Below are 25,631 nucleotides of genomic sequence, written 5' to 3'. Positions count from 1 at the left end.
TAAAAATGTTTCTGAAAGTAAAAAAAACAGCCACTACATATGTATGGCAGTGATGAGCAGCAGCAACGCATGTTGGATCTGCAGGGCCCATTGTTTCTGGCATTTACTCCATTGCAACAGGTGTTTGCTGTTGGGCAATACCACCAACTGCATTAGAAAAAAGAATGAGAGCGGAATATTAGAGGAAGAAAATAGTTTATTCATGTGTGAAATCACAAGTTGGAAAATATCTTTATGAGACTACCAAAATATGGTTTAGAATGCAAGATTTTATTTATTTATTTGTCTTATTCGTAGTCTGCCTTTCTCCTGAGAAGGGAATTCAAGAACGCTCACAGTATTAAAAAGAAGGGAATTAAAAACACAATAAAATATACATTAAACAATTAAACTATAAAACTGATTAAAATACATTGAGTAATTAAAAACATATAAAACATATGAGTCCTTCAGAAATCTTTATCAGGCTGACCATTAAGAAACTTGTTATGTAGGCAGAAACAGAAGAGTTCAAAACCATCTTGGCTAGAAATTCTAGCCATGTGATCTTTAGTTATTTAAGAAACAAAATGAAGATAGCAGGCCTGAAGAAGATTGCTACCAGCCTTGTGTCATGGCACTATCACTCTGCTTGAACATCAAGGTACTATAAAAACATGTGAGCAGATGTCCACACAGAAACCTCCAGGCCCCCATCCCACAATCATGTTTGGTTTGACATATGCTGTGGATTTGCTATGGACCCACATTATGACAATATACTATATTACTGCTATTCATAACCTTTTGGAAACATCAGTGGTCTTCTGGGAATGGCAGAGTCTTAGCCCAGATGCTGCTAAAGCACCCAGTACAGTGGGGTCTTGACTTGAGAACTTAATCCGTATTGGAAGGCGGTTCTCAAGTCAAAAAGTCTGTAGGTCAAGTCTCCATTGACCTACAGTGCATTGAAAACCGATTAATCCCATAACAGGCCGTTTTTGTTCCATTTTGGTTTTTTTCTGGTCTGTAAGTCAATTCTCAGGCTGCAAGTCAAACCTAAATTTTGCGGCCAGAGAAGTCTGTAACTCAAAAAGTCTGTAAGTCAAGCCGTCTTTAAGTCAAGGGTCCACTGTAAAATGAATTGACTGATGTTCTTGGGGCAGGTGTTTGTGGCCATTGACCTTGTGCGATAGTGTCAAGATTTTTAGATAAAGTGAAGCTGCTCAATAATAATTCACATGTGATGAGTCTGTAACACCCTAATCCCCCCGCCGCCCAATTATTTTACTGTCTTCATCGGTAGTATTTTCTGCCTGAGGTGGAACAGCAAATTACACCATTTCACCTTTTAAAATGATGATGTATATTATTAACTAAGTTGTTTCGGGACTGGCAGCAGAAATTCCATCAGTGCTTCTCCCATTTCCAGGCAGGAAGAAAAAAAATCAAGAATGATAAATCAACAGCTTTTTTTTTTTTTTTTTACTTTATGGCACCAACTTCCTTCTATCCTAGGTGGTCTTTCTCACACTAGGACCCACCTGCAGACACTGAATGTGTGATAAGTTTTTTTTTCCTGCAGATTCACAAATGTGTGCTTGGATAAATGGACAGCTTTTCCCAGAAGCTCTAGTCAGCACAAACTTCTGGAAATTGTAGCCCAAGAACATTCGGAACCCCAAGCATGGGAACCATTTGGCTAGATGAATAAAAGAACCAAGTAGCTTTCTTGAAATGAAATTTAGTGTTGATGGAGTAACATCTAGAATCGGGCTTATGATTAGACTACAACCATACTGTTAAGTGGAGCTGGTTCCATGGATCACATAATCCTCCTCTTATAGCAGCTCCACTGGCTGCAAATCCAGTTCCAGGCACAGTTCAAAGTGATGGTTTTAACCTATAAAGCCCTAAATGGCCTGGGTTCAAGCTATTTCAAGGACCATATCTCCCTTTATGAGTCTAATGAGGGGAGGCCTTTTTCTCAATCCCACCACTCTCACAGGTCCATTTGGTGGGAACATAGGAGAGAGTCTTTTTTGTTGCTCCTTACAGACTCTGGAAGTCCCTCCTGTAAGAGACCAGGCTGGCCCCATCTTTGCTGTCCTTCCGCAAGCAGGTAAAGACCTTTCTTTTCAGACAAGCTTTCCCTTAGTGATTGACTGTCAGAGGGTTGTTTTGTTTTTTTAATGGAGTGTTATGCCTTGTTTTGAACAAACAAACAAACAAACAAAAACAAACAAACGAACATTGTGCCCCTGGTATTCATGTTCAGGTACATAACACACACCAAAAGCTGGAGTGCAGAGCAGACATAATGATGTATGTAGGTAACAAGGACTGTGATTAAGGAGACTTAGATTCAGATCCCAACCACAGCCTTGAAACTCACTGGGTAACCTATGGCCAGTCATATTCTATGAGTCTGTACAATTTCACAGGATTGCTGTGAGTATAAAGGGGAGAGGAGGAGACCCATGTGCATTGACTTGAACTCGATGGAAGAAAAATGGGATATAAATGTAGCAAATAAATTTTAAAAATGTGTAGCTGATACTCAGCTTAGATTCTGAAAACTCAGATGAAATATTTTGGATAGTGAAACCAGTTGATTTCTTGTCTTTGCCCCTGACAGCAGGTTTCTGCCTTCTGTCTCATTACTTGCCTCCCCAGTAACCAAATTGAAGTTTTTCTGCTTGTCCAGAGATTAGAAAAGTGAATTCTTCTTTATTACAATAAGTTCATATAATTTTTTAACCTCGTGTCCACATTTGCAGGGGGATTCTGGGAGTTGTACTCCAAAAGGGGGACACAATCATGCTCTTGAGTTTGTCACCTTTCCAGTATGTGTCCCATTCCTCTGTGGCCTCTTGCATTTGAGTGAAAAAAATAGTGCTGCATTCACACATTGTGAAGTGCTCTGCCTGAGAAAGCAGGATGATAAAGTTGCTTTGCAAAAGGCAAATCCGTGCTGTTCTTTTAACAACTCTTGGGAGCAGCAGTGGCACACCCTGCCTGACATGGCCACTCCTCCTCAGTGCTGAACAGCTTGCTAAGGGAGAGAGAGCAAGTGAGTGAGAGAGCGAGAGCGCGGGGGCAGTCACTCCAAGGCACTGGTTTTCCTTCTCTGCCTTTGGGGAAACCAGAGCTTTTCTAGGCTGTGTGTGTGGTGGAGACGTTGCATCTGACGGAAAGACATGGAGTTGCTTATCCACCAGAGCTCTGAAAGCAGCCAAGGTCTGTCCTGAGCTAGCCCTCCTATATAAATGTCTCTCACAATATTAGATCGTTTAAACAGCATGCAGGATGTTATTCTTTGTGTCACCAAGCAGGAAGCAAATCAGGGAAGTTACTCTGCCGTGAACTGAGCGTGTGATTTACAGGAGTTGATCTCTTAAAAATAGGAGTATTCCATTTAGCTATATGAGTACCAAGTGTTCTTGTCTGGAAATGCTAATCTGGTTTTCATTATGTTGTGGACACAGTATCAGGAAGGAAGACATATTTAATATGGATATAGTCTCTTAAGTAACTCTCCTCCTTTGAGCATTTGATGTGTCTGATTCACATTCTGATCATGTTTTCAGGGTGACCAAGAATTAGAAGTAGATAATGCAGTTCACTTCTTTTTGAACTAACTGCTGTTGTTGAATAAATGTGTAAAATTTTCAAGATACACTGAATTAGTAGACAGAATGGGAACATACCTAACACTAACTTTTTAATAGAGGAAACTCTACTGGCTGTCTTTGTAAGTGGACTGAAACACAGTGTTCGCATTTGTTGCTTAATCAGAGCTTTGGCAAAGTAAAAGAGCCATCATGTGCAATATTAGTAAGTCACTGCCAGCATGTACACCCATAAAACTGGTATTTATTTAGACTATTATCTTGCAAAGTGAACCATATGCTGTCATAGAAAGTTCAGTTCCCAGGAATTAAGGATTTTCTTATAAGAAGAGTAATCATGTCAAAATGAGACATGGGATGACTGTCAGGATGGATAAAAGCTTATTGTGGGGATGCACTTCTCTTGCTTATAAGAGTGTCATTACAAATAATTCCATGCACTATTAGTAGCTGGTTTCAGACAGGTTGCAATGTTGTGAACAGGTGTGTGTGACATGATCACTTTTACCTTTTGGCTCACATATTAAAAACTGGATTCAGTCATACTTTAGAATGCTTTTGCATGTGCCTGCTTGTTAAGAGCAGAACTTGCACAGCCTTAACAAGTGGCAAAGAAATACTAGTTTGGACAGAACATTTGCTGCTAAATTATATAATAATCCAGGGAGCTTTACCAGGGTGTGAACCACATAAAGAATCATAGAGTATCAAATAAATGGAAAGGTCATTCTTCAAATAGAACTAGTCAGTTGTGTGTGTTGGTTTGTTCTTCTCTCAGAGACTGCCTTTGAGATGATATTATTTAGAAACACAGAATTATTTCGTTTGGTTTAACACCCCAGATTTCCCTCCCCCCCGTTCAACTTTCTAAATCTATATGCAGATTGATAGTCTTAGGGTTTCTTCTCTCTCTCTCTGAAGACACTTCCTGTTTCTTATCTCTCCTTAGTTACAGAGAGAGCTAGACTTGAGGACATGGAAGTCAGCCCTAGAGGCTTTTGTGACCATGTGTGTTATCTTTTCTTTCCTGTACTATGCCTAAACAAATCTCGCTGTTTTCTTTTTTGCCCTGGTGCCATTGTTCAGAATGGTTATTTCTTCTTCGTGGCCTCTGTGAATGCACACATATGGGTCTTGTCTGTGCCTGTGCTGACGTTCTTGGAAAATTCTGGAGCTAAAAGTAACAGTTTTATTGTATGATTCCCCCACGAGGCGCATGCTCTTCCCACCCACCATTCCTTTCAGTTCCTTTTTTCCGCTGAGCTGGAAAGACTGAACGAGCCTTGAACTCCTTTTTTTGAGACTATTTCGTCTCTTGATTGATCTTTTCGTATTCTTTAATTACTCTTCATTTCGCTGCATTTTTGCTTTCCCACCGTTTTGATTCCCCCCTCCTCCCAGTCTGCGTCTACCTCTCCCTTCTTATGGCCTCTCCGGCACACTTCAAATGCTGCATTACTTGTGTGAACAGAAGCACTCTCTCAGACAGTCACGATAAGTAGCTTTTCTGTTTGTTTGTTTGTTTGTTTGTTTGTTTATTAGACTTATTACCCCGCCCCTCTAGACAACGTCTACTCGTTTGGGCAAAAATCACCCAACCCATTCTTGCGCTGCCTGTAAAAATCTAACAAGACAAGCCTTGAAGCAAAGACTGCAGAGGCTGAGATCTAACCTCTGGCAAATGGCGATGAACCCTCCTACACCATCCATGGAGGCGGTAAGATCCCCCAGTTCATTGGGTGAAAGGCTCACTTCAGGACTGCCTGCTTCTGATTCAGGGGCATCCGTTTTACCACCTAAGGAGCCTGCAGAGAAAACCATATCCACTGTTAAACAAAGATAGTCCGCTACCGCTAAGTCATCTTCTCGGGAGCACGATCTCACTGAGAAAAAGAAGTCTGTCAACTGTAAAAAAGTCTAAGCGAGACAAATCCTCTCGCATTGAACCCCCCCCCAGCCTTTTCTACCCTTGCCCATCTTAGAGGAGTCTTCGAGGGAGGCTCACGACTCAAATTCCGACAGAGATGAGGCTCAACAACGTATTTATTTTGTTTATTTATTTATTCGATTTTTACCCCACCCCCCCCTAGACAACTTACAGCCTCTACCATGGCATTGAACTTGACACCGAACTTTGGCCTCTTTGTGGCTATGCCCCCATCGAGCCCGGCCTCAGCCCATTCCAACCCTGCATCAGGGCGGGCAGTTGAAAGTTCGGCATCCGATCCCAATACACCTCCTTCCTGTCCTAGAAAGCGTATGGAAAAAAGGAGGCATTTTGCACCACCAGGACCTATGACAGCATATGGAAATTACTTCCCATTCCCCATGATGCCGTATCACTTTTTTGACCCATCCCCGTGGCAATCTCACTACGAATTATACCATTCCGAACAACAGAAACGGGCTCGTTGTACACTGGATCACTCTCAGCCACCTTCACCTAAAAGTCGACATCAATCTTGAAAATCCTCACCGCATGCTTCGACATCGATCCCAGCTCAACCCTCTAAACCAGTGGTCCCCATCCTTGGGCCTCCAGATGTTTTTGGACTTCAACTCCCAGAAATCCTAGCCAGCAGAGGCGGTGTTGAAGGCTTCTGGGAGTTGTAGTCCAGGAACATCTGGAGGCCCAAGGTTGGGGACCACTGCTCTAAACTGTCTAAGTCGACATTGAGATAGAAGAAGCACAATCACTCGATCCCATCTCAATCACTACACATTACTCAAAACCCTTTGGAGCCTGCAGAAGTTCAAGAGCCTCGGTATCATGAACATCTTCCTCATTTTCCTGACCCAGGCTATCCATCATCGCCTAACTCATCCTCCTCATCTGAGGACGATCACTCCGAAGTTCCTTCCCATTCATCCTTGGATCTCCTGATGACACAATGGATAATCATCTTTCCTCCCCCTTGGAGGATTTCTCTTCATACCCCCCAACTTATATCCAGGATGGCTCGAGCACTGCAACTTAGCACTGAAGAACCACCATCACCAGAGGCTGACCTGGTGTTTGACAACATTAACCAGGAGAGATCCCCTCCACTCAGCTTGACTTTCAACAAATCTGTACTAAAACTCATCAAAGAAACCTGGGATTAACCTCATTCCACAATGCAGATTTCACGAAGAACTGACAACCTTTACAAGACGCATGGTGTCGACATCAAGTTTCTCAAAAAGCACCCCATGTGTTCCTCCCTCTCATCAAAGGTCAGGTTGTTCAACTTGCAAGGGACAACACAACAGCTCTATATTGTGTCTACAAGCAGGGAGGTACCCATTCTTTCTCCCCTTACTGTCGATATATGGGAATGGTGTTATCAGAACCACATCTTCCCCATAGCACGACACATTTCAACAGAAGACAACATCTAAATGGGCGGCATATAAGCTAAATAAATAAATAAAACAAACTTCGTGGCAGATCATCTCAGCCCCCTGCCCTCAGGGACACACGAATGGTCCTCTTTGAATTCACACTACCCACCCATCCTCCCCTCTGTCCGTCATGGGTAATTTAATTTAATTATTGCATAACTCCTTTCCCGGCGGACAAATTTTGGGAATGGAGGGGAATGGTGGGTGGGAGGAGCATGTGCCTCGTGGGGGAATCACACTATAAAATTGTTACTTTTAGCTCTAGAATCTTCCGAGAACGTCAGTGCAGGCGCAGACAAGACCCATATGTGTGAATTCACAGAGGACCACTCGAAGAACTATGGTTACAGGTTAGTAACCTCTTTTTCTCATCTGTAGATGAGAAGCTTGTCATTAGGCTGCTATACGCTACAACTAAAAAACAGAAAATCATTATAATAATATGTACAGAATAAACTTTATCTGCAGCATTGTAGTATAAAGGAAAGGGTGCATTTCGAATCTGAAGACAGTCTTTGGTATTCTGAGTTTTGCTCACCGCCCCCATGTGATGCATTCTAATCCAGATATATAAATTAATGCAGGAGTGTATATGTGTTAAAATGCTGCATGACATTCCACGAATCTGGCTCCTCCTCTTTTGCGTGCTTGACCTGGCATAGGGCACAGACAGGAGATGTATTTTGGAATCTACCTTCTAAAAACAAATAACACGAACTATGTTGGCTGAGGCTTCTTAAGGCTAAAATGCAAAATATCTGGAGAGCCAAAGATTCCACCTTCCCGTGTAAAAGAAGGAGTTTTAGAGTCTCATCTTAGCTCAGGTCTTTTAATTGCCCATTCTTGCTAGAAAAAAATGGGGATAAGAATGGTTTATGAGTTCAAGGAGTTATACTAGAAAACAGTTGTGTTCCTTCAAATTCTATAATTTCTTTGGATGAGAGGGGATTGAGAATACGAAAGACAGAGCTATGCTACCAGTTATCTACTCCTAGTGAAGAAGGATGTTTCATATGGCAGCCTATACTATTTCAAGAATAATTCTCTTTCAGATGCCTGAGAGCCTTAAAAGCTTATTTGGAAAACTCTGCTAAACAAAATCCCCCTGAATATGAACTTGCTGAATAACATTTATAGAGCTGAGAAAGATAGAGTAGGCTCATATTTCTTGAAGTCGTGGTCCACAGACCAGTGTTTTTCTGAGTGCTGTCAGTTACTGGTCTTCAGTCAGATGCTCAGAAAGAAATATGTTTTCAGAGTATTTTTTTCAGTATCCGCAAAATTGGCAACCTTACAGCAGTCCCTATCATATTGAAGGGGAGGTGTGGAGAAATTGCTAATCCACTACAGCAGGTGGCTTGGGAATCACTGGTATAGGCTACCTAGGTCAAATCAACATTGCATTGAGTATGGGGTTGGAAACTTTTGACTTTCCAGATGTTTTGGACTGTGTTCAGCTGATGGTAAAGGGTTGTGGGAAATAAGTCTGAAATATCTGGAAGGCCAAAGGTTCTCTACCCTTGCCTTAGAGCTAAGTCATTTCTAGAAACTTCCTTTAAAAAATGACAACATGGGACCATGGTTTGGTGCTACAAGACATATGTTGTATCTTAAAAGTTCCAGGTTCAGTTCCTGCTCTCTTTAATGAAAGATATGGGGTCAGGACTTGGAAAAATCAGAGGCTTAGTTCACACTTCTCAGAATCCCCCAGCAATCTGTGGTCACTGGTCATGATGGCTAAGCAATTCTGGGAATTTTCGTCCAGAAAAGAAACATTTCCGAGCTCCAGATCAAGTAACAGGTGACTGGAAAAAACTGCCTCTGAGACCCTGGAGTGACTATATTGGGTTTGCCATGCAAATCACTTCATTTGGAACATTTCTTGCTTTTCCTAGAAGAGATTCCCCAATGTTTCTACACAAAGCTGCTCATCAGTTAGGTGTGCTGCTCCAACTTATCTTTTTGGAACGTGAAGTTATGAGAAGCAGTTCGTTCTACCCACAAATATATTTCATAGTGCAGCTTATGTGTGAAGATGATACATGGGACTGTGATAGATTTCACTTTTCAAATTTAGGACTTAAAAATAACTCTATCTCATTCTGCTTGGAGAGCATACAACTGGGTGGGAAGTAATTTCAAGTGTGGGCAGGAGCACTATAAAAATAGCAATTTATTTTTTCTAAATTCACCACTTGGAGGAACGCATAGATACAGTGCTTGCAGGCTGGTGGCTTACTGAAAACGTTGGCACTTGCAAGAAAGAGCATGGGTGTGTAGAATTAAAGTATGAAAGGTTTTGATGTGAATAGCCTCTGTCTTTTTGAACCCTGCTGTTCTAAAGAGGTGGAGCATTTTGCAAATGTGTTTCACAGATGAAGTAATGCAGGGTGTTGGCTCCAGAACGTGCCAAAACAAGTTCGGAACATTATTAATTCCACTGCTGGTCATTTAGACACTGAATTCAGTGTACTATTCAGAGATGAAAATCAGCTGGCTTAGTTTTCAAATGGCACTGTGATACATGAAAAAGCTCAAGAGAATTGCTTGCTTTGATAAAACAAAGCGAACCATGTAGTTCTTACACAACTCAAGGGCTAGGGTACACAATACCTTTATTGCACTATTATTTTTTTTAAAATGCTAGTTTTTGACCTTTACCAGTCTTCATCAAGCTGTGCATCAATATATTATGGATAGCACACAAAAAATGTATGAAAGTCCCCCAAATCATGGCAGATGTCCCTATCAGGCTTGTTTCTTAAAAGGAAATTCCAAAATATAGGCTGAGAACAGGTCAGGAATGTACCGTAGCTTTCAAATTACACTCCTGGTGGCTGCCAGTTGGATTCTCTTTCCTAACTCATCAAGCAAAGGGCTGTCTCATATTGAACTTTTTTTAAAAAAAAATAGTGGTCTAATAAAGGTATCACTTGCCCTCACCTTTGTATTGTAAAAGGACCACATGACTTTCTTTGTTTGTTTTGATTTGAAAAGTTTGTACTGTATTTCAGAATTTTTCCGTGCTTAGAAAGTCCATATGTCAGAGCAAGACCTTTCTTCTAATATTTAAGCTCCTGGAACCCTGGAGAACTGCTGCCGGTCATTGTTGACAGTATTGGGATCTGACTTAATATAAGTTACTTTCCTTTGTTCTTGTATTCCTTACAGGCGATTGCCCATCTATAGCTGAAGGTGCCAATCCCAGTAGCAGACTGCACCATTCAGGAACAATCAAAGCAAAGCAAAGCGTGCTGCTTATATACCACCCCATAGTGCTTCAAGCACTCTCTGGGCGGTTTATAAGTTAATTATGCAGGCTACACATTGCCCCCCCTGCGAGCTGGGTACTCATTTTACCGACCTCGGAAGGATAGAAGGCTGAGTCAACCTTGAGCTGGCTACCTGGTATTTGAACCCGAGGTCGTGAGCACAGTTTTAGCTGCAATACAGCAGTTTAACCACTGCGCCACAATGCCTTACTTCAGAGATTTTCTCCCCCTTGAAAACAGGTTTTATCAGTAGAGGGCCTTCTCTGTTGCTGCTCCCAGGCTTTGGGCCTCCCTCCCACAAGAGTGGGGTTTTTCAATGGATTGTTGTGTCTTACTGCTTTGATGCTTTTGGTGTTGCCCTTGATTACAGTGTTTTAGTGTGATATTGTTTGACCCTTTTTAGTATTTGTATACTTACTGTTTTTAGCTGTGTGCTTTTTAAGGAGAAAGGTGGGGTAACAATATTTTAAATAGATGAAAGGAAGGGAGGGAGGGAGGGAGAGAGAAAAAAAGAAAGAAAAGAAAGAAAGAAAGAATAAAATGGGAAGAATGAGACATAATGGTTTGCAGCTACCATTGAAAGTAACTGGGCAGGGTGCTCATTGAGTCCAGCAGATCTGATGTCCTTTTCTTTCCCTTTCCTATTGTTTTTCCCATCTTGTTTAATGCTTCTGTCATGTAAAAATTGTTTTATATATATTTATTGTACTATTTTATGTTGTTAGCTGCCTAGAGTGGTCCTAATCCGACCAGATAGGCGGGATATAAATAAAATAAATAAAAATAAATCTCCACAGCCATTAGTTTTACATGTATTGGATTATGGAGAAAGCCAGAGAGTTCCAGAAAAACATCTACTTCTGCTTCATTGACTACGCAAAAGGCTTCGACTGTGTGGACCACAGCAAACTATGGCAAGTTCTTAAAGAAATAGGAGTGCCGGACCATTTTATCTACCTCCTGAGAAATCTATATGTGGGACAAGAAGCAACAGTTAGAACTGGATATGAAACAACTGATTGGTTCAAAATTGGGAAAGGAGTACAACAAGGCTGTATATTGTCTCCCTGTGTATTTAACTTATATGTAGAATACATCAGAAGGCAGGACTGGAGGAATCCCAAGCCAAAATTAAGATTTCCGGAAGAAATATCAATAACCTCAGATATGCAGATGATACCACTCTGATGGCAGACAGTGAGGAGGAATTAAAGCACCTCTTAATGAGGGTGAAAGAGGAGAACGCCAAAAATGGTCTGAAGCTCAACATCAAAAAAACTAGGTCATGGCCACTGGTCCCATCACCTCCTGGCAAATAGAAGGGGAAGATATGGAGGTAGTGACAGATTTTACCTTCTTGGGCTCCATGATCACTGCAGATGGGACAGCAGCCACGAAATTAAAAGACGCCTGCTTCTTGGGAGGAAAGCGATGACAAACCTAGACAGCATCTTAAAAAGCAGAGACCTCACTTTGCCGACAAAGGTCCATATAGTCAAAGTTATGGTTTTTCCAGTAGTCATGTATCAAAGTGAGATCTGGACCATAAAGAAGGCTGACCGCAGAAGAACTGATGCTTTTGAATTATGGTGCTGAAGGAGACTCTTGAGAGTCCCCTGGACTGCAAGGAGAACAAACCTATCCATTTTGAAGGAAATCAACCCTGAGCGTTCACTGGAAGGACAGATCCTGAAGCTAAGGCTCCAATACCTTGGACATCTCATGAAAAGAAAAGACTCCCTGAATAAGCCCTTGATGTTGGGAAAGTGTGAAGGCAAGAGGAGAAGGGGACGACAGAGGACAAGATGGTTGGACAGTGTCACTGAAGTGACCAACATGAATTTGACCAAACTCTGGGAGGCAGTGGAAGACAGGAGGGCCTGGCGTGCTCTGGTCCATGGGGTCATGAAGAGTCGGACATGACTTAACGACTAAGCAACAACTGGCTTTGAAGGTGTCTTCAGAGAGACAGAATGAAGGGCGGGGCTTGTGGGAAATTTAAAAAAGAACCCAGTTGTACCATGGCATAGGCACTTTGTCAGATCTTTCCTCCTATTGTAGCTTGGTACAAGGATGCACTCAGAGCCGGATATTCAAGTAATGAGCACTTATATCTATAGACAGCCTGAAGGGTGGGAGGTGGTGTCTTCCTCCTCCACTACTATTGTTTTCTTCCTTAGTGAGTGGGCAAATTAGAGTTACCATTGTTGTCATTTCTTACTCTTTCTGTTCCTTCTCTGAGCTGCCGCTGCTGCCTTTATCCTGTTTCCTCCCTTATTCAGCTGGGTGGGGGGAATGCAGAGGTGCACTCTGTCACCACTTTCAATGTTGTACTGAGAAGTTACAGTATTTCATTTTTTGACCTCATGTGTTGAGCAGGTGGTTATGTGCATTCTTCAGCACATGCAATGGGAAGCACACATGTTGTTTTGTTGGTAGTGCTTCATTAACTAATTCAAGTACTTACCTTTTAAACTCCTCCCAGAATACTAGTCTAGTCATTAAATATGTTTAATTTAAACATGCAAAAGATTTATTCCAGAGCAATGGACTGGACTTCGTGCAGAATCGTAGACTCATATAGATTCTGGATTGCCATGGCTAATCATATGTCAAGCACACTCATTAAAATTAGTGAGATTATTTGAAACATTACAAATTTAGTTCCTGTTGATTTCAATAATTCTAATCTGTAGATTCATTGAATCCAACAGGAACAACGTTTGTAATACCTTAAGTTATGTAATTTATTTTAGTGAATGTATTCTAAGTACGATCCTAAGTAGGGATCTGGTACCTAATGTTGCTGGCTTAGTCTTGCTTTTCTGGTAAGAGACAATGGGGTGAAGTTTAAATTTAAATTTTCCACTCCAGTGAACCAGTGGTTTCTTATGCAGTTCATGGGCCCTAGAAGCAAGCAAGTTGCTTCATACAGTAACTAAGCGCTTAACTTCAATTGAGTCCCCATCTAAGCAGAAGAGAAAGCTTACTGCCTAATCTGGATTCTGGCACAGTACGTTCACACCTTGTTTATACAGGGAAAGGCTGGTGTGATTACTTCTCTGTAAAGCATCTGCAGTGACAGAAAAAGGACACATACATATGGCTTCAGTTATTTTTCTCCTTTTCAATTCACTAAATTGGGTTGACAAAAGACGTATTCACTTTCATGTATTGTTTTTCTCCAGTGACAAGAGTTTGATGTTTTCATTTCAGACACTTGAGGCAGTCAAAGCATATGCAAACCCTTTCTTTGTCAGTGTGAAATATGTGGCCTTGTTTTTAGCTTTGATAAGAGTTGGAGGTGGTGAAATCTGAGTTTAATTTTTTGCAGATCAGTTGGATGACTTAGAGGAAAAATAATGCAAGTATTTGGCACTGACACAAAAATGACTGCAAAAACAGTAAACACTGGCTTTCCAGCCTATTCTTCACCAAAAAAAATCAGTGGAAGTTGCCCAGCTAGTTCTAGAATGAAAATATGTCCAACATATGTTTAGAACATAAGGATTTAAGCTGGTAATTTCTGTGGAACACTATGCCTATTTTAAACTTTCTGTTTGAGAGTATCATTAAAGCTTAAAGAAACCAATTTCTTGGCTTTAAAAATAAATTGTCTGGATAATAAATTTTGGTCTTGTTTTATACAGTATGTGATTTATCATTTTCAGTTCATTCTCAGATCGAAACAGAGCAATACGATAATCAATATGAGTGGTATAGCTAGGCAATTTTAGGCCAAGAATTGATCTGTGGCCCATGGACTTAATCTGATGCACAAAGGGCAGAATCCACTTTTGAAGGTCACCTTCGCAATCCCAAGGGAGGAAAGGGAAGGAAGAGTGAAGCTGAGTGGAAAAGCTGCACTGATCTGGAGACCTGAAAACATCAGAGTGGTTGCAACCCATGACCATGTTCCATGACATCATCTGGCTTGTCTGGCAGGGGCCCCATGTTCCCATGACAGCTGTTCCAGCCGCCTGAAAAGACTGCAGAGATGGTTAGGAGACTTGGTTAAAGAGGGTGAGCTGTAATGTGCGGGGAGAGTAAAAGATCCCTCAAAATCAGATGGAGGTACCATCCATAAGTTGAGCCTTTCCAGTAGCAGAAGACAAATTCTGGATCAGAACTAACTGTGGCCACCTCAACTGCATTCACATGAGTAAATGAGATGGTCAAGGCCATTCAAGCCCATCCTTCAACCCCAAGGTTAGCAGCATCAAGATAAAAAGTCCTGCTGCATCAGCTTTGGTGTGGCCCTATGGAGCACTCATACTGTCCCTTCCAGTCTTCCACAACCTGTTGTCTGGATGTGCACCACATGAATGAGATGACAATGAGATGTAGTCTGATATAATACCTGCTTGCTTACCTTTGCTTGTTTCCTCTATGTGCATACACGGGCATATGCCCACTTTTGCCATAGTTTGCCATTCATCTTTAGTTTCTTCCTTCTGTGCCTTCTTCTCCATTAACTATAATTGGCATCTGCCAGAGGGGCAAATTCACCTTCAGCGATGGTGACTGCATTTTACCAGTGAGCAAGGCCAGAGGATGGGTTAAAAACAAAATCCCAGCATGGTTTAGATTAAACCTATTACTGTTAACAGCAGAGTTTTAGAACTTTTTAGAAGTAGGGAAAATGCATTAACTGTTTTCCTTTTCCTGAATATCAAATATTAGAGTACTTTTATGGTGGTTCTCTGACCACCATAAAAGGACTATTCTCATGTGAAGGACAGCTGCAAAGCATTCAGCAGAATCCAACCAACATACTAAACTTTCTAAGTAAAAGCAAAATATAAATAAAAAAGTAAAAAAAAAAAGGACAAAAAAGTGATGGCACCTTAAAGATTAACTTTTCTAATTTTTAATGTGTGTTTTCGTGAACAAGTCCACTTCATCAGACACAAGAGTGGTGAAGTGGACTTGTCCATGAATGCTCATATTAAAAAAGTATAAAAGTGAGACTTTAAGGTGCTATCATGTTTTTGTCTTTCTTAACTTATAATGCTTCACAGAGTAACATGGCTACTTCTACTACTAAACTTTTAGTTAATTTGGAGTATAAAATAGTGCCTACACAAATAAGCCTTTAATAAGAAAAGATACATTTGGTTGTGTTTTGTCCAAGTGAGTAGTCTTGTATAACGTGTTTCCAGTGACAGACTGCCATGTTCTTTATGGCTCTGTAGACTGAAAATCACTCAATATACTAAAGCCTCAAGAGTAAATGAGCTCTTCCCGGATAATGTACTATACTTAAAGAAAATAAGAGCAGGTATTTGCCTCTTGCTGGCAGAAATACTGTAAGAGTGACTTGCAAAAATCAGGTTACAGCCAGCTGCAAAACCTGTTTTTTTGGGGGGGTACAGAGGCAAACATGTGGTCGGTGAATGTGATTTATATCTTAACAGGTAAACTTATTTCATCCTTGCATTAGCAAAGGGTTGTCTATTTGCTTTCTGTTATTTTGCCCTGTTATTTTGCTTCTTTCTCTTCCCCCGTGGTTCCTGAAACACTGAAAGTAAACATATCCATCCAAATTGGACCTATAATCACTCCAATGTGTTTTGTGGAAGAGTGCCTTGAGGTTACTGGTACACATGATGGCCTGGGTGTGGATTAGATCTGTGTCTTGCACTTCTGTAGTATTATGTAGATGTACCCTGAACTCAAAGCAGACTAATCTACACAGGATTATGAGCAGGATTGTAACAGTTGCACATACCTTGAGCACCTTAAACCAATATCTATCTTGAGCAGCTCACCATTTGCTAAAATATTTATTGATTATAGAATCATATAACAATGAAGTTGGAAGGGGCCTATAAGGCCATCAAGTCCAACCCCCTACTCAATGCAGGAATGCAGATCAAAGGATATCTGCCAAGTGGTTGTCTAAATTTCTCTTGAATGCCTCCAGTGTTGGAACATTCACCACCTCCCAAGGTAATTGATACCATTACCATACTGCTCTAACAGGAAGTTTTTCCTGATATTCAACCAAAATCTGGCTTCTTCCTATAACATGAACTCATTCTTGCATATCCTGCACTCTGGGGTGAATGAGAACAGATCCTGGCCCTCTTCTGACAGCCTTTCAAGTATTTGAAAAGTACTATCGTATCTCCCCTCAGACTTCTTTCCTCCAGGTTAAACATGACCAGTTATTTCTGTCTTTCCTCATAGGGCATGGTTTCCAAACCCCTGACCATCTTTGTTACCCTCCTCTGAACTTGTTCCAATTTGTCAGCATCCTTCTTGAAGTGCGGTGCGCAAAACTGGACATAATACTCAAGATGAGGCTTGACCGAATAGAGGGGAACGAGTACCCCAAAGGATTTTGAGACTATACTTCTGTTAATGCAGCCTCCCCTCTGTTCATCTTAACCTCATCTTAACCACCTGAGCTTGGAAAACAGAGAACATTATCCTGAACACAAATGATCTCATCTCATTTTGGAAAGTAAACAAGGCCAGGCTGTTTTGTATCTGACTGGGAGACCTCCAGGGTGAATAGCAAGTATTCAAGGAAGAATCTTGCCTGAAATCCTGGAGAAAGTTTGCTTTCAGTGACAATTCTAGATGGTCTTGTCTAATTCAGTAGAATGCAGCTTTTAACGTTTCCAGCATCTGTCTAAATGCTTTGGAAATTAAAAAGGTCTTATCCTGGTTTTGGGAACAGTAATGAAGGAAAGTCCCAAATTCATCTGGGCAGGATGTTTCAGATTTAGAGTATCATAAATAAGAAGATCTCAGTTGGCCTCTGCCTAATACTTGATGGTGATTGGAGAACGGTCTCTAAGTAAAGACTGCACCGGTTCATATAATGATGGTTACATTATGAAATCACCTCCATACCTCTACAATCCCAGTAAGCGTCACATTAAGAGCTTCCATTAGCTGTAATTCTGCCAAATGGATACCAGTTCTCATGGTTTGGGAGTTTATTGTTCTGCAGACACATAATAAAGAAGTTTCCCAAATAGTCATTATGGTCACTATGAAAGGAAGAGAAACCAACATGACACGAACTGAAGTTCAAGCAAGAATAACACAGTTGCCAAATAATCATTGCTAAAAAATTTAATGCCGGTGTTTGAGCAACCTAAATGCTCTTGACAGCTTTAACAAGGCTGAAAGTTTAGTGAAACGTAAAAGACAAACCATTCTATCTGGAGAAATTTTTCTCTAATTACCAATTTGTAATACCGTACATTTTCTCATCTACAGTCTTATTAAGAATAGTATTTATCATTGGCTGAAGAACACAGATCTAAAGAGATAGATACAGTAGAAGTAAAGAATTGAAGGCTGCCAAGGCTAGGCTTTTAATAGGGTTTGAGTCCAAATCTTGGTAGTGTACAGTGTTATGTTCTGTAATTTTGCAACTATTTTCCAATACTTTGCTTATGCGTGCCAGGAGCATGTCTTTGTGTGGAACACTTTACTACACCTGGCCCTGGTTCTTTGGTAGTCTGCCAAGGAGACTGAGCTTATGTCACTTGATTGTAGAAGGTGCCTTGCCTTATATTTGTGCTTTGAAATTTAACTGGAATACTGAGCATGTTCACTTGCATATTTTTCTCCTTCAAATAATTCCTTACCGTATGACACTGTAGTTCCATTTGGTTGCTAGGTTTGCTACAGTGTCTTTGAAGAACTTTAAAAACTCAGACTCCAAGCATCATTCTCATCTAATGGCTGAGTGAGTCATTGTCCCTTTGCTTTCTTTGTTACAGGACTGTCTAGAGCAGTAATTCTCAACCTTGAGTCCTTAGATGTGCTCTGATGACAACTTCTAGCAATCCTAGCCAGCCCAGTTAGTGGTGAAGGCTTCTGGGAGTTTTAGCCCAAGAACATCTGGGGACCCAAGGCTGGGAACCTTTGGTCTAGAACAGTGGTTCCCAACCTTGATAAGGCAAGTGTTCTTGGATCACAGCTCTTGAAAGCCTTCACCCCTGGCTGTGCAGGCCAGGATTGCTAGGAGTTTTAGCCCAAGAACTCCTGGATTACCCAAGGTTAGGAACCATTGGTTTAGAATGTCTTGTGCTACACAATGACAGTATTTCAGGCATCATGACTTTATCCCACTGAATCCTGGAATCTGTAGTCTGGTACAGTGCTCAGAATTCCAGTGCCCTCCCCTGAACTAAAGTAGAGAATTCTAAGTACTAAACTACAAGTTCTAGGATGTCATAAGCTAGAGACCTGATAGTTACTGTGGCGTCAAAGTGCTGTAATGGATACTATAGATACACTCCTATTCAGTGGTGACACTCTTAAAAAGTGCATTCTGAGCTGGCAAACTGTCTTGTTTGCATATTAGTTTGCTCATTCAGCAGGGGCCATTCCACCAGAGTTACCAGTACTGCTCTGCAAATTTGAGCAGGAAGTGAACAATCTCAGATCTCACTCCCACCCAACAATACATAATACCTTTAAAAATATTTTTAAAGGATGGGGAGCTTATTTTGAATGCGAAATGTTCTTTATTCTGTATGCTGCTTGTTTTTTTTTTTTTAAATCCATGAGTGTGCTATAATCACCAGTATAATTTTCAGCACACAGAGTGAGGCAGCAATCATTGATTCTGCAATGCAGACATTTAAAAATAAGACGTGGAAATGCTGTATTTCTTGTGATCCAATTATCTTGCCAAGAACTGGAAAATGAACAAAGCTGGTTGCTTTTGCTGGACGACTGAAGAAAATAGTTAAGCTATGATAATCAGTACTGATTAAAGTGAATAATTCATATTTCTGCTCTTAAAAATCATTTCATATGCACACTTCAGTTTAATCTTCTGGGAGAATGAATTGAGAGGGTCAGGAAGTGAGACCAGACATACTGCTGGCCATAAAAGCAGGAGAGAGGAGTAATAGATGAGCTGATTGGAGTGCTGCATTTACAAGGTACAAGTCAGCTCTTTTATTTCCTGGCATTGCAATTGAAGGTTCATTTTTATTGATCCCTTATGCTGAGAACACTTGTACCATAAGCTTCTGTAGTGTACGTAGAGACAGAAGACAGTGTAATGCACGATTTTAGACTTTGCCACTTTCACTTTCTTCTTGGATCAGAGAAAAACAAGATAAAATTGTTGCTTATCATATGCAATAAATATGACACTGGTGCCTGGCTTTAATGAGCATAAAGAATAGGGTGGGGACACCTTTGGACCTCCAAATGTTGTTGGCCAACAATTTACATAATTACTAATGATTGACCATCTTGACTGGTAAAGGTGAAAATTGGGAGTCCAATAATTTAGGAAAGACTATGTTTCGTCCCCCAATATAGAAGGAGGAGATGGAAGACCTTTGCCCATCTCAGCCCTCTTAACTGTGAACAGATTTTATATCTGGGGGGAAATGAAGTGGTGCATCAATAAGGCTTTTGTAGCTGAAGGCAGAACTTTACTTTGGAGCAAGGGCTCCAAAGCGAGGTTTCCTTGGCTTTTTTGCAATGCAAGCTACTACAGTGGGGTCTTGACTTGAGAACTTAATCCGTATTGGAAGGCGGTTCTCAAGTCAAAAAGTTCGCAGGTCAAATCTGCATTTTCCATAGGAATGCATTGAAAACCATTTGATCCGTATCTGCTCTTTTCCGTTCATAGAAACTAATGGGAAGCTGCTATTCCGCCTTCGACCACTAGAGGGGGATATTTTGTTTCTTTTTTTCTTAGGGCAAGAAAGGTTCAGGGAAGGCAGGGAAAATACAGTCCAGGCAGTACAGTACCAGGCAGTCCGAAGACTGTCTCCCAATCCACTCTCTAAACGCTGGGAGGAGTGAGGAAGCAGACAGGCACCCTTTTCACTGGCGAACAGTTAACTGAAAGTTCACATTTTGCACTTTCCCTGCCTCCCACGTGTTTTTTTTTCAGTTTTTTTCAGTTCGTAACTCAAATCTAAGTACGTAAGTCAAGTCAATATTTTCCTATGAGAGCGGTTCATAAGTCAAAATGTTCGTAACTCGGGCTGTTCGTAAGTCAAGACCCCACTGTATATCACCTCCATATCTATAGCATGGGGATAAATACTTGCTTGTGCTCCTTCAGGAGCTACTTTTTTGTGGCAAATAATGAAATACGTAAATCAGATAAAATTATAATTGCAATGTATTGAATTGGAATTCTGTAAGATCAGGTAGTAGAAGCACAACAGTGTTTGTCTATTGATGGAAGGGTAACCATGTGTCCTTGTTAATGGCGGGGGGGGGAGGGAGAACCCAGATTCTATATGAAGGGCTGTCAGATCTACTTTTTGGTGGTGTTCTCTGTTCAAAAGGCTGTTTGGTTCAAGTCTGGTTCATTAATAAAGTACCACGAGAAAAGCAATCAGTTAGCAGCCCCTGGATAGCAGGTACTTAAATCATCCAGTCAAAATCTTCTCCATTGAAGTAAGATGAATCCTAATCTGTTTAAGCTCTAAAAATCATACCTAGGTTTGAGTCTATACATATATACTGTATTAGGATAAGTAGCTTTGTGCAAACTGGCACCCTATTTTTTGCAGCTGTAGAAGGTCATGCTGTCTTTGCACTTGTCCCATAGGAATGGCAGAATCCTGAGCATCTGCATTTTTTCCTCTGCATTTAACATAGGAGTTGGCCTTTGGGAAGTAGCGGTGGTCCGAAAGAGGGTCAGAGCTAGAAGCTGAACAGTGTCAATGTAGGTCAGTGATTCTCTCTTTATACCACTGGTAGTGATTGATTATGTTCCTGTTCTGAAAAGTGGGCCTTTTCTGGAGAAGACATTGACAAATGCTGATTTATAGATGAACATCTTGTACACTCCAGTGTACCTTTAGTGAATGTTCAGAGTGAAGGAAAATGAAATGGTTGCTAGGTAGGGAGTGCAAATTGCTCTGGGCATGTCCATTTGGCAGACAAGACACTACTGTTCACTAGCCAGTTCTTGATTTTTCTTCTTGCCCTTCTCACGTCTCACATTAAATACAGCAACATCAGACTGCAGGAAAGAACTGGGTTTCTACTGTGGCTGCAATCCTAGGCACAATTAGTAGGGAGTGAAGTCCCATTAAATTCAGTGGGATTTACTTCTGAGAGAATAAGATTTGGATTGATTCTTAGAAGCCTTGCAACGGTGATCTTCAAAGCTGAAAGAAAACAGAATCATGGTCTGTTAATTATAGAAAAATCCTAAGAATATAGGCTTTTCTTTTTTGCAATTAGTGTGTAGTGGCACATTCACTGTGGGATAAAATTCAAAGTGAAAATATTTCCTTCCAAGTGTAACATTTATTGTGAGGATTGCAAGATTGAGCATATTGTGAGATTGGAGTGCTGAAGGATTTGGATGGTGTTCAATTTGAGGGTGGTTTTAAAAAAATCCCTTATGTTAAGAGATTGCTATTATGTTGTGTGTGCCTGTGCCATGAGATAAAAGACACCGGATTTATTTATTATGAGTTCTTCTCTTCCCTCATTTCTAGGACTTGGCAGCTGCTTATTGGAGGCTGTGAAGTAGAGAGAGTATTAACAACGGCAGAGGAAAACAACAAAACCACCAAGGAAAAGAATGCGTAGTTTTCCCCAGTGGCTCACATTGATCAAGAGAGAGAGAGAGAGAGAGAGAGAGAGAGAGAGAGAGAACCATGTAGTGCAGGACTGGCCCTACCAATTAATCATAGTGAGCCCTCCATCTCAGGAAGCAGAAGCAGAAACTGTTGTTATTGCATTTTTAGTGTCAGGGATGGGGAAAGCTTTTTATAGAACCTTCTGCCTTAGATATTAAAATAATTTGGCTGTTTTTTTGATGCTGTGCACCTTGACCTGGATGGGTGTATGGGTGCCATTTCCTGTTCCATCTCTGACCGCGAAATGTTTTTGGCCATTTCAGAAGCTGGGACATCAGCTTAAACTTCTCACCATTTAGTATCATCCAGTATTGTAGAGTAACTCAGCCTCAAGGACAAATTAGAATCTTTGAGGGAAAGGCTGCAAAGAGCTCATTGAAGGGGTGGAAAGCAGTCTGAGACTCATTCACAATTCCAGACCCCGCACAGGATCCAGGAGCATTTAAGTTGGCTAACCAACACACACAAAGTAGGCCCACCTTTCCAAATATATGTGCCTTCTGAACATCATTTTCTCAGGTTTATCCCTGTCACATTAAGATTAATAATGTACTTGACATTCACAGGGAAAATATTCAACTACTTTGCTTTTTCTGAGATCCCCTTTCCGTTTGACCTGCCATTGGAAAGGACAGGAGGTGATTTTCTTATCAATAACGAAACACCTAAATGTGTTAGGACAGAAACAAACCAGCGGAAACTCAATCCCACATCTCATTAGGCAGCCATTTGTTGAGTTGGAACAGAAACTTCCTGCAGAGGGATTGCCCTATTCCTTCATGTTAATCTTGTTTTTCAAGCAGTTGAAAAGGTCAAGTCATCCAAAAGAACAGAGCTGAGCAGCATAAAAGTAATGATTTTAATTAGATCTCTCCCTCACTTTTCTCCACTGAACCTTTACCACCTAAAGGAGATTAGGGTTTTCCCTCCCACTAGGAGGAATTGAGAATGGCTTTGTGACCAGTTAGTGGATGAAGTACCGTAGGTGTGGCCAACATTTTTGCTCCTAAGGGCTGCATACCCTGATGGATGGATGCAACAGCCTGCCTTCCTTCAAACTCTTCCCCCCTCATATACACACACTCTTAATTTCCAGTTGCCTCTTTCCCACTCATCTCCTGACCTATAACAGGAAGGAGTTCCTGGTATACATCTTTCCTATTCTCCAGCTAACTGGTGGTTTTCCCAGAGGCAAGCAGATGAGAGGGTTATTTGGTTTTAGCCCTTATCCTTGTGGAAAAAATCTTGACAACCAGTTTGAAAGCCTCATGAGATTTTTCACTTCCAGCCAGGTGCAAGACAAGAACTCTTTTATGCTGCTCTTGAGATGTGGAAAATGCATGTATCCAAAATATATGATAATGATGATACCTATTTGTGTACTTCACAGATATTTTCAGCGAGGCTGGTTCATATGTGTGACCTTCAGTACTTCTCTCTTTTGACATAAAGGACAAATACAATCGGTTCACAACTTACAGGCTGTGCTCAACACATGGCAAACCTTAATGTATTAAGAAATGTGTGCAAGTTATTCCTTCCTGTTTTTATGACTGATTGTATTAAGTCACATAAATCCCTCTCTTCACTGTGAATCAAAGACATTGCCACTTACACAGCCTTCATTCTGCTAAATACTGTAAAGGAATATCATGTTTATCTGTTAGGTTATGACATTAGGGCTGCTGCCTTCTTAAGTAATGGTGTCTATTTTATTTTATTTTTTCTTGCGCTGTATCAAATGTGGCTTATCTGAAGTGGGAATGTCCATTTTTTATACAGTTGTGTCTTGCTAATTATGCACTGGGGGAGGGGATAGACAATTTTATTTTCTTAGATACTGGTTTAAATTTACCTGTTTTTAACCAAATGTAAATTATTTCGTGTTCATATCAGCTTGGAAGCAAATTCCATTAGGATTTTCATCTTTTTTGTTCCCCAGGTTGCTTGAATTTTTAAAAGTACATTCTAGATGTGTAGATATAAGGGAATCCCAGTTCTGTGAAATATATTGATGTATGTCAGAATTTGGGTTTCTTCTCTCTTCTGAGCATTGAGCTTGATTTGGTCTTTAATTGGCTTTGTGTCATTTACAGCTGCAAAATGGCATATGCAGTTCAGCATTGATTTACTAAAAAAAGAGATCAGATTTGTTGGGCAGTCATAAGGACCTAAGATTGCAATCCTTTTCACATTTGCTTTAGGGGAAGATCTCTAAACCTAAGACAGGATTTAGCCATTAGGCTACAATCCTGTGCAAGTGTACTCACAAGCAGGGGTAAGGAATCTCTGGCTCTTCAGGTGTTTGAGATTTTATTTCCCATCAGCCATGTTCAACATAAAGTTTTGGTGGAGGAGGCCAGAACATGTGGGGAGCTAAAGATTCCCCAGTACTACTTTGCTATATACATATTTTTAATTGCTGTTCTCACCAGTAAATTCATTCTAGATGTATAAATAACCAGTAACTTCCTCTCTGCTATCCATCTATTCTATGTTACAGGAGTAGAGTTAAGGAAAAATTAAAATATAAGTCAACAAGCCATTTGGAGCAATTGTATCTCTATTCAGATTTGAAAGTGGGAGCATAGAGAGAGTTGTACACACACACCCCAAATTGGTTGCTATCTCCATGTGAAGGAGAGTCTAGAAAGGAAACAGTGTGGTGTGCTTGTTCATGAATCCTGATTTTTTCAGGATCTCCAGCTGCATGAAGAGACTCCACACGTAGCAGAAGCTGCCCTATTTAGCCAATCTCTTTCCCCCTAGACACAGTAACGTGCAGGGGGTGGTCCTAGAATTCTCCCCCTGCTCACACTTTCAAATCAACCTTTTAAAAAAATGCTTGAATAGAGATAATTAGAAAATGTTGAATGACACGGAAAACCTGCACTTCGGTGGAGGAGGGGATTTGGACATCCAGGATGTTGTATGCAATGGAAGACTATATAGCTCAGTTGATAAGTATTTGAATTAGTTGTGAGTATTTTGTTTGCCCCATATAAATCAGTAGCTGTTATGTATGTAGGTTTTCTCCAGAAGTAGTACGGAGTTATAGGAATTGATAGCACTACTAGAAGCATATTATTTGCTGTATTTGCAAACGCTTTCACGGGTCTAATGGTTGTTGTGGGTTTTTCGGGCTCTTTTGCCATGTTCTGAAGGTTGTTCTTCCTAACGTTTCGCCAGTCTCTGTGGCTGGCATCTTCAGAGGACAGCACTCCAGAGTACAGAGTGCTGTCCTCTGAAGATGCCGGCCGGCCACAGAGAGTGGCGAAACGTTAGGAAGAACAACCTTCAGAACATGGCAGAAGAGCCCGAAAAACCCACAACAACCATATTATTTGCTGTTTATGAAAGGGGGCATATGAGAACAGTCCAAGTACACATTAAATTGTTAACACAGGTATATAACAGAGCAATATTCTTTGCAGATTATTAAATCATGCTTTAGGCTGTAATGCTTTTAGGCAATTTATGGTGCATTCTCTGTTAATCATTTATTAATGAAATTGTTGGGGTGGTCAGTCCATGACTGCAACACCCCCACCCACACCCACATATTTGAGCTGTGCAGTGCTAAGAGGAAAGACCTGGAGCTATTAGCTTGTTTTTCCGAATTGCTATGTTGTGTCCTGTATGGCTGAGAAGCTGGATTGAAACAAATGTTAAAATTCAGCCCAGCTACATGAGGTTGTTCTGTTAATTTATCCTGTCCACAGGAGTGTCCCCAATAATAGTCTGTTATTGATCATGTTTTT

The 25,631-nt window shown here is 40.8% G+C and overlaps 1 protein-coding gene across 7 annotated transcripts in view; it reads left to right on the top strand.

The window, feature by feature from the left end:
• Positions 1-25,631, top strand: part of ABLIM1 (actin binding LIM protein 1) — a 274,524-nt gene that overhangs the window by 47,645 nt on the left and 201,248 nt on the right. For 4 of the 7 annotated variants that reach the window (XM_078389591.1, XM_078389579.1, XM_078389594.1 and 1 more), the window contains exon 1: positions 3,019-3,219. The exons of the other annotated variants lie outside the window; for them this stretch is intronic. In XM_078389591.1, the coding sequence (XP_078245717.1) occupies positions 3,180-3,219 (40 nt within the window). In that variant the 5' untranslated portion in view covers positions 3,019-3,179. Of the gene's footprint in view, positions 1-3,018; positions 3,220-25,631 lie in introns of those variants that run through there. 7 annotated transcript variants of the gene reach the window in all.

This window comes from Pogona vitticeps, chromosome 3 (genome assembly GCF_051106095.1).
Source record: "Pogona vitticeps strain Pit_001003342236 chromosome 3, PviZW2.1, whole genome shotgun sequence".
Classification (NCBI taxonomy): domain Eukaryota; kingdom Metazoa; phylum Chordata; class Lepidosauria; order Squamata; family Agamidae; genus Pogona; species Pogona vitticeps.
The sequence above is the reverse complement of the archived record's forward strand: the minus strand, read 5'-3'. Positions and strand labels throughout refer to the sequence as shown.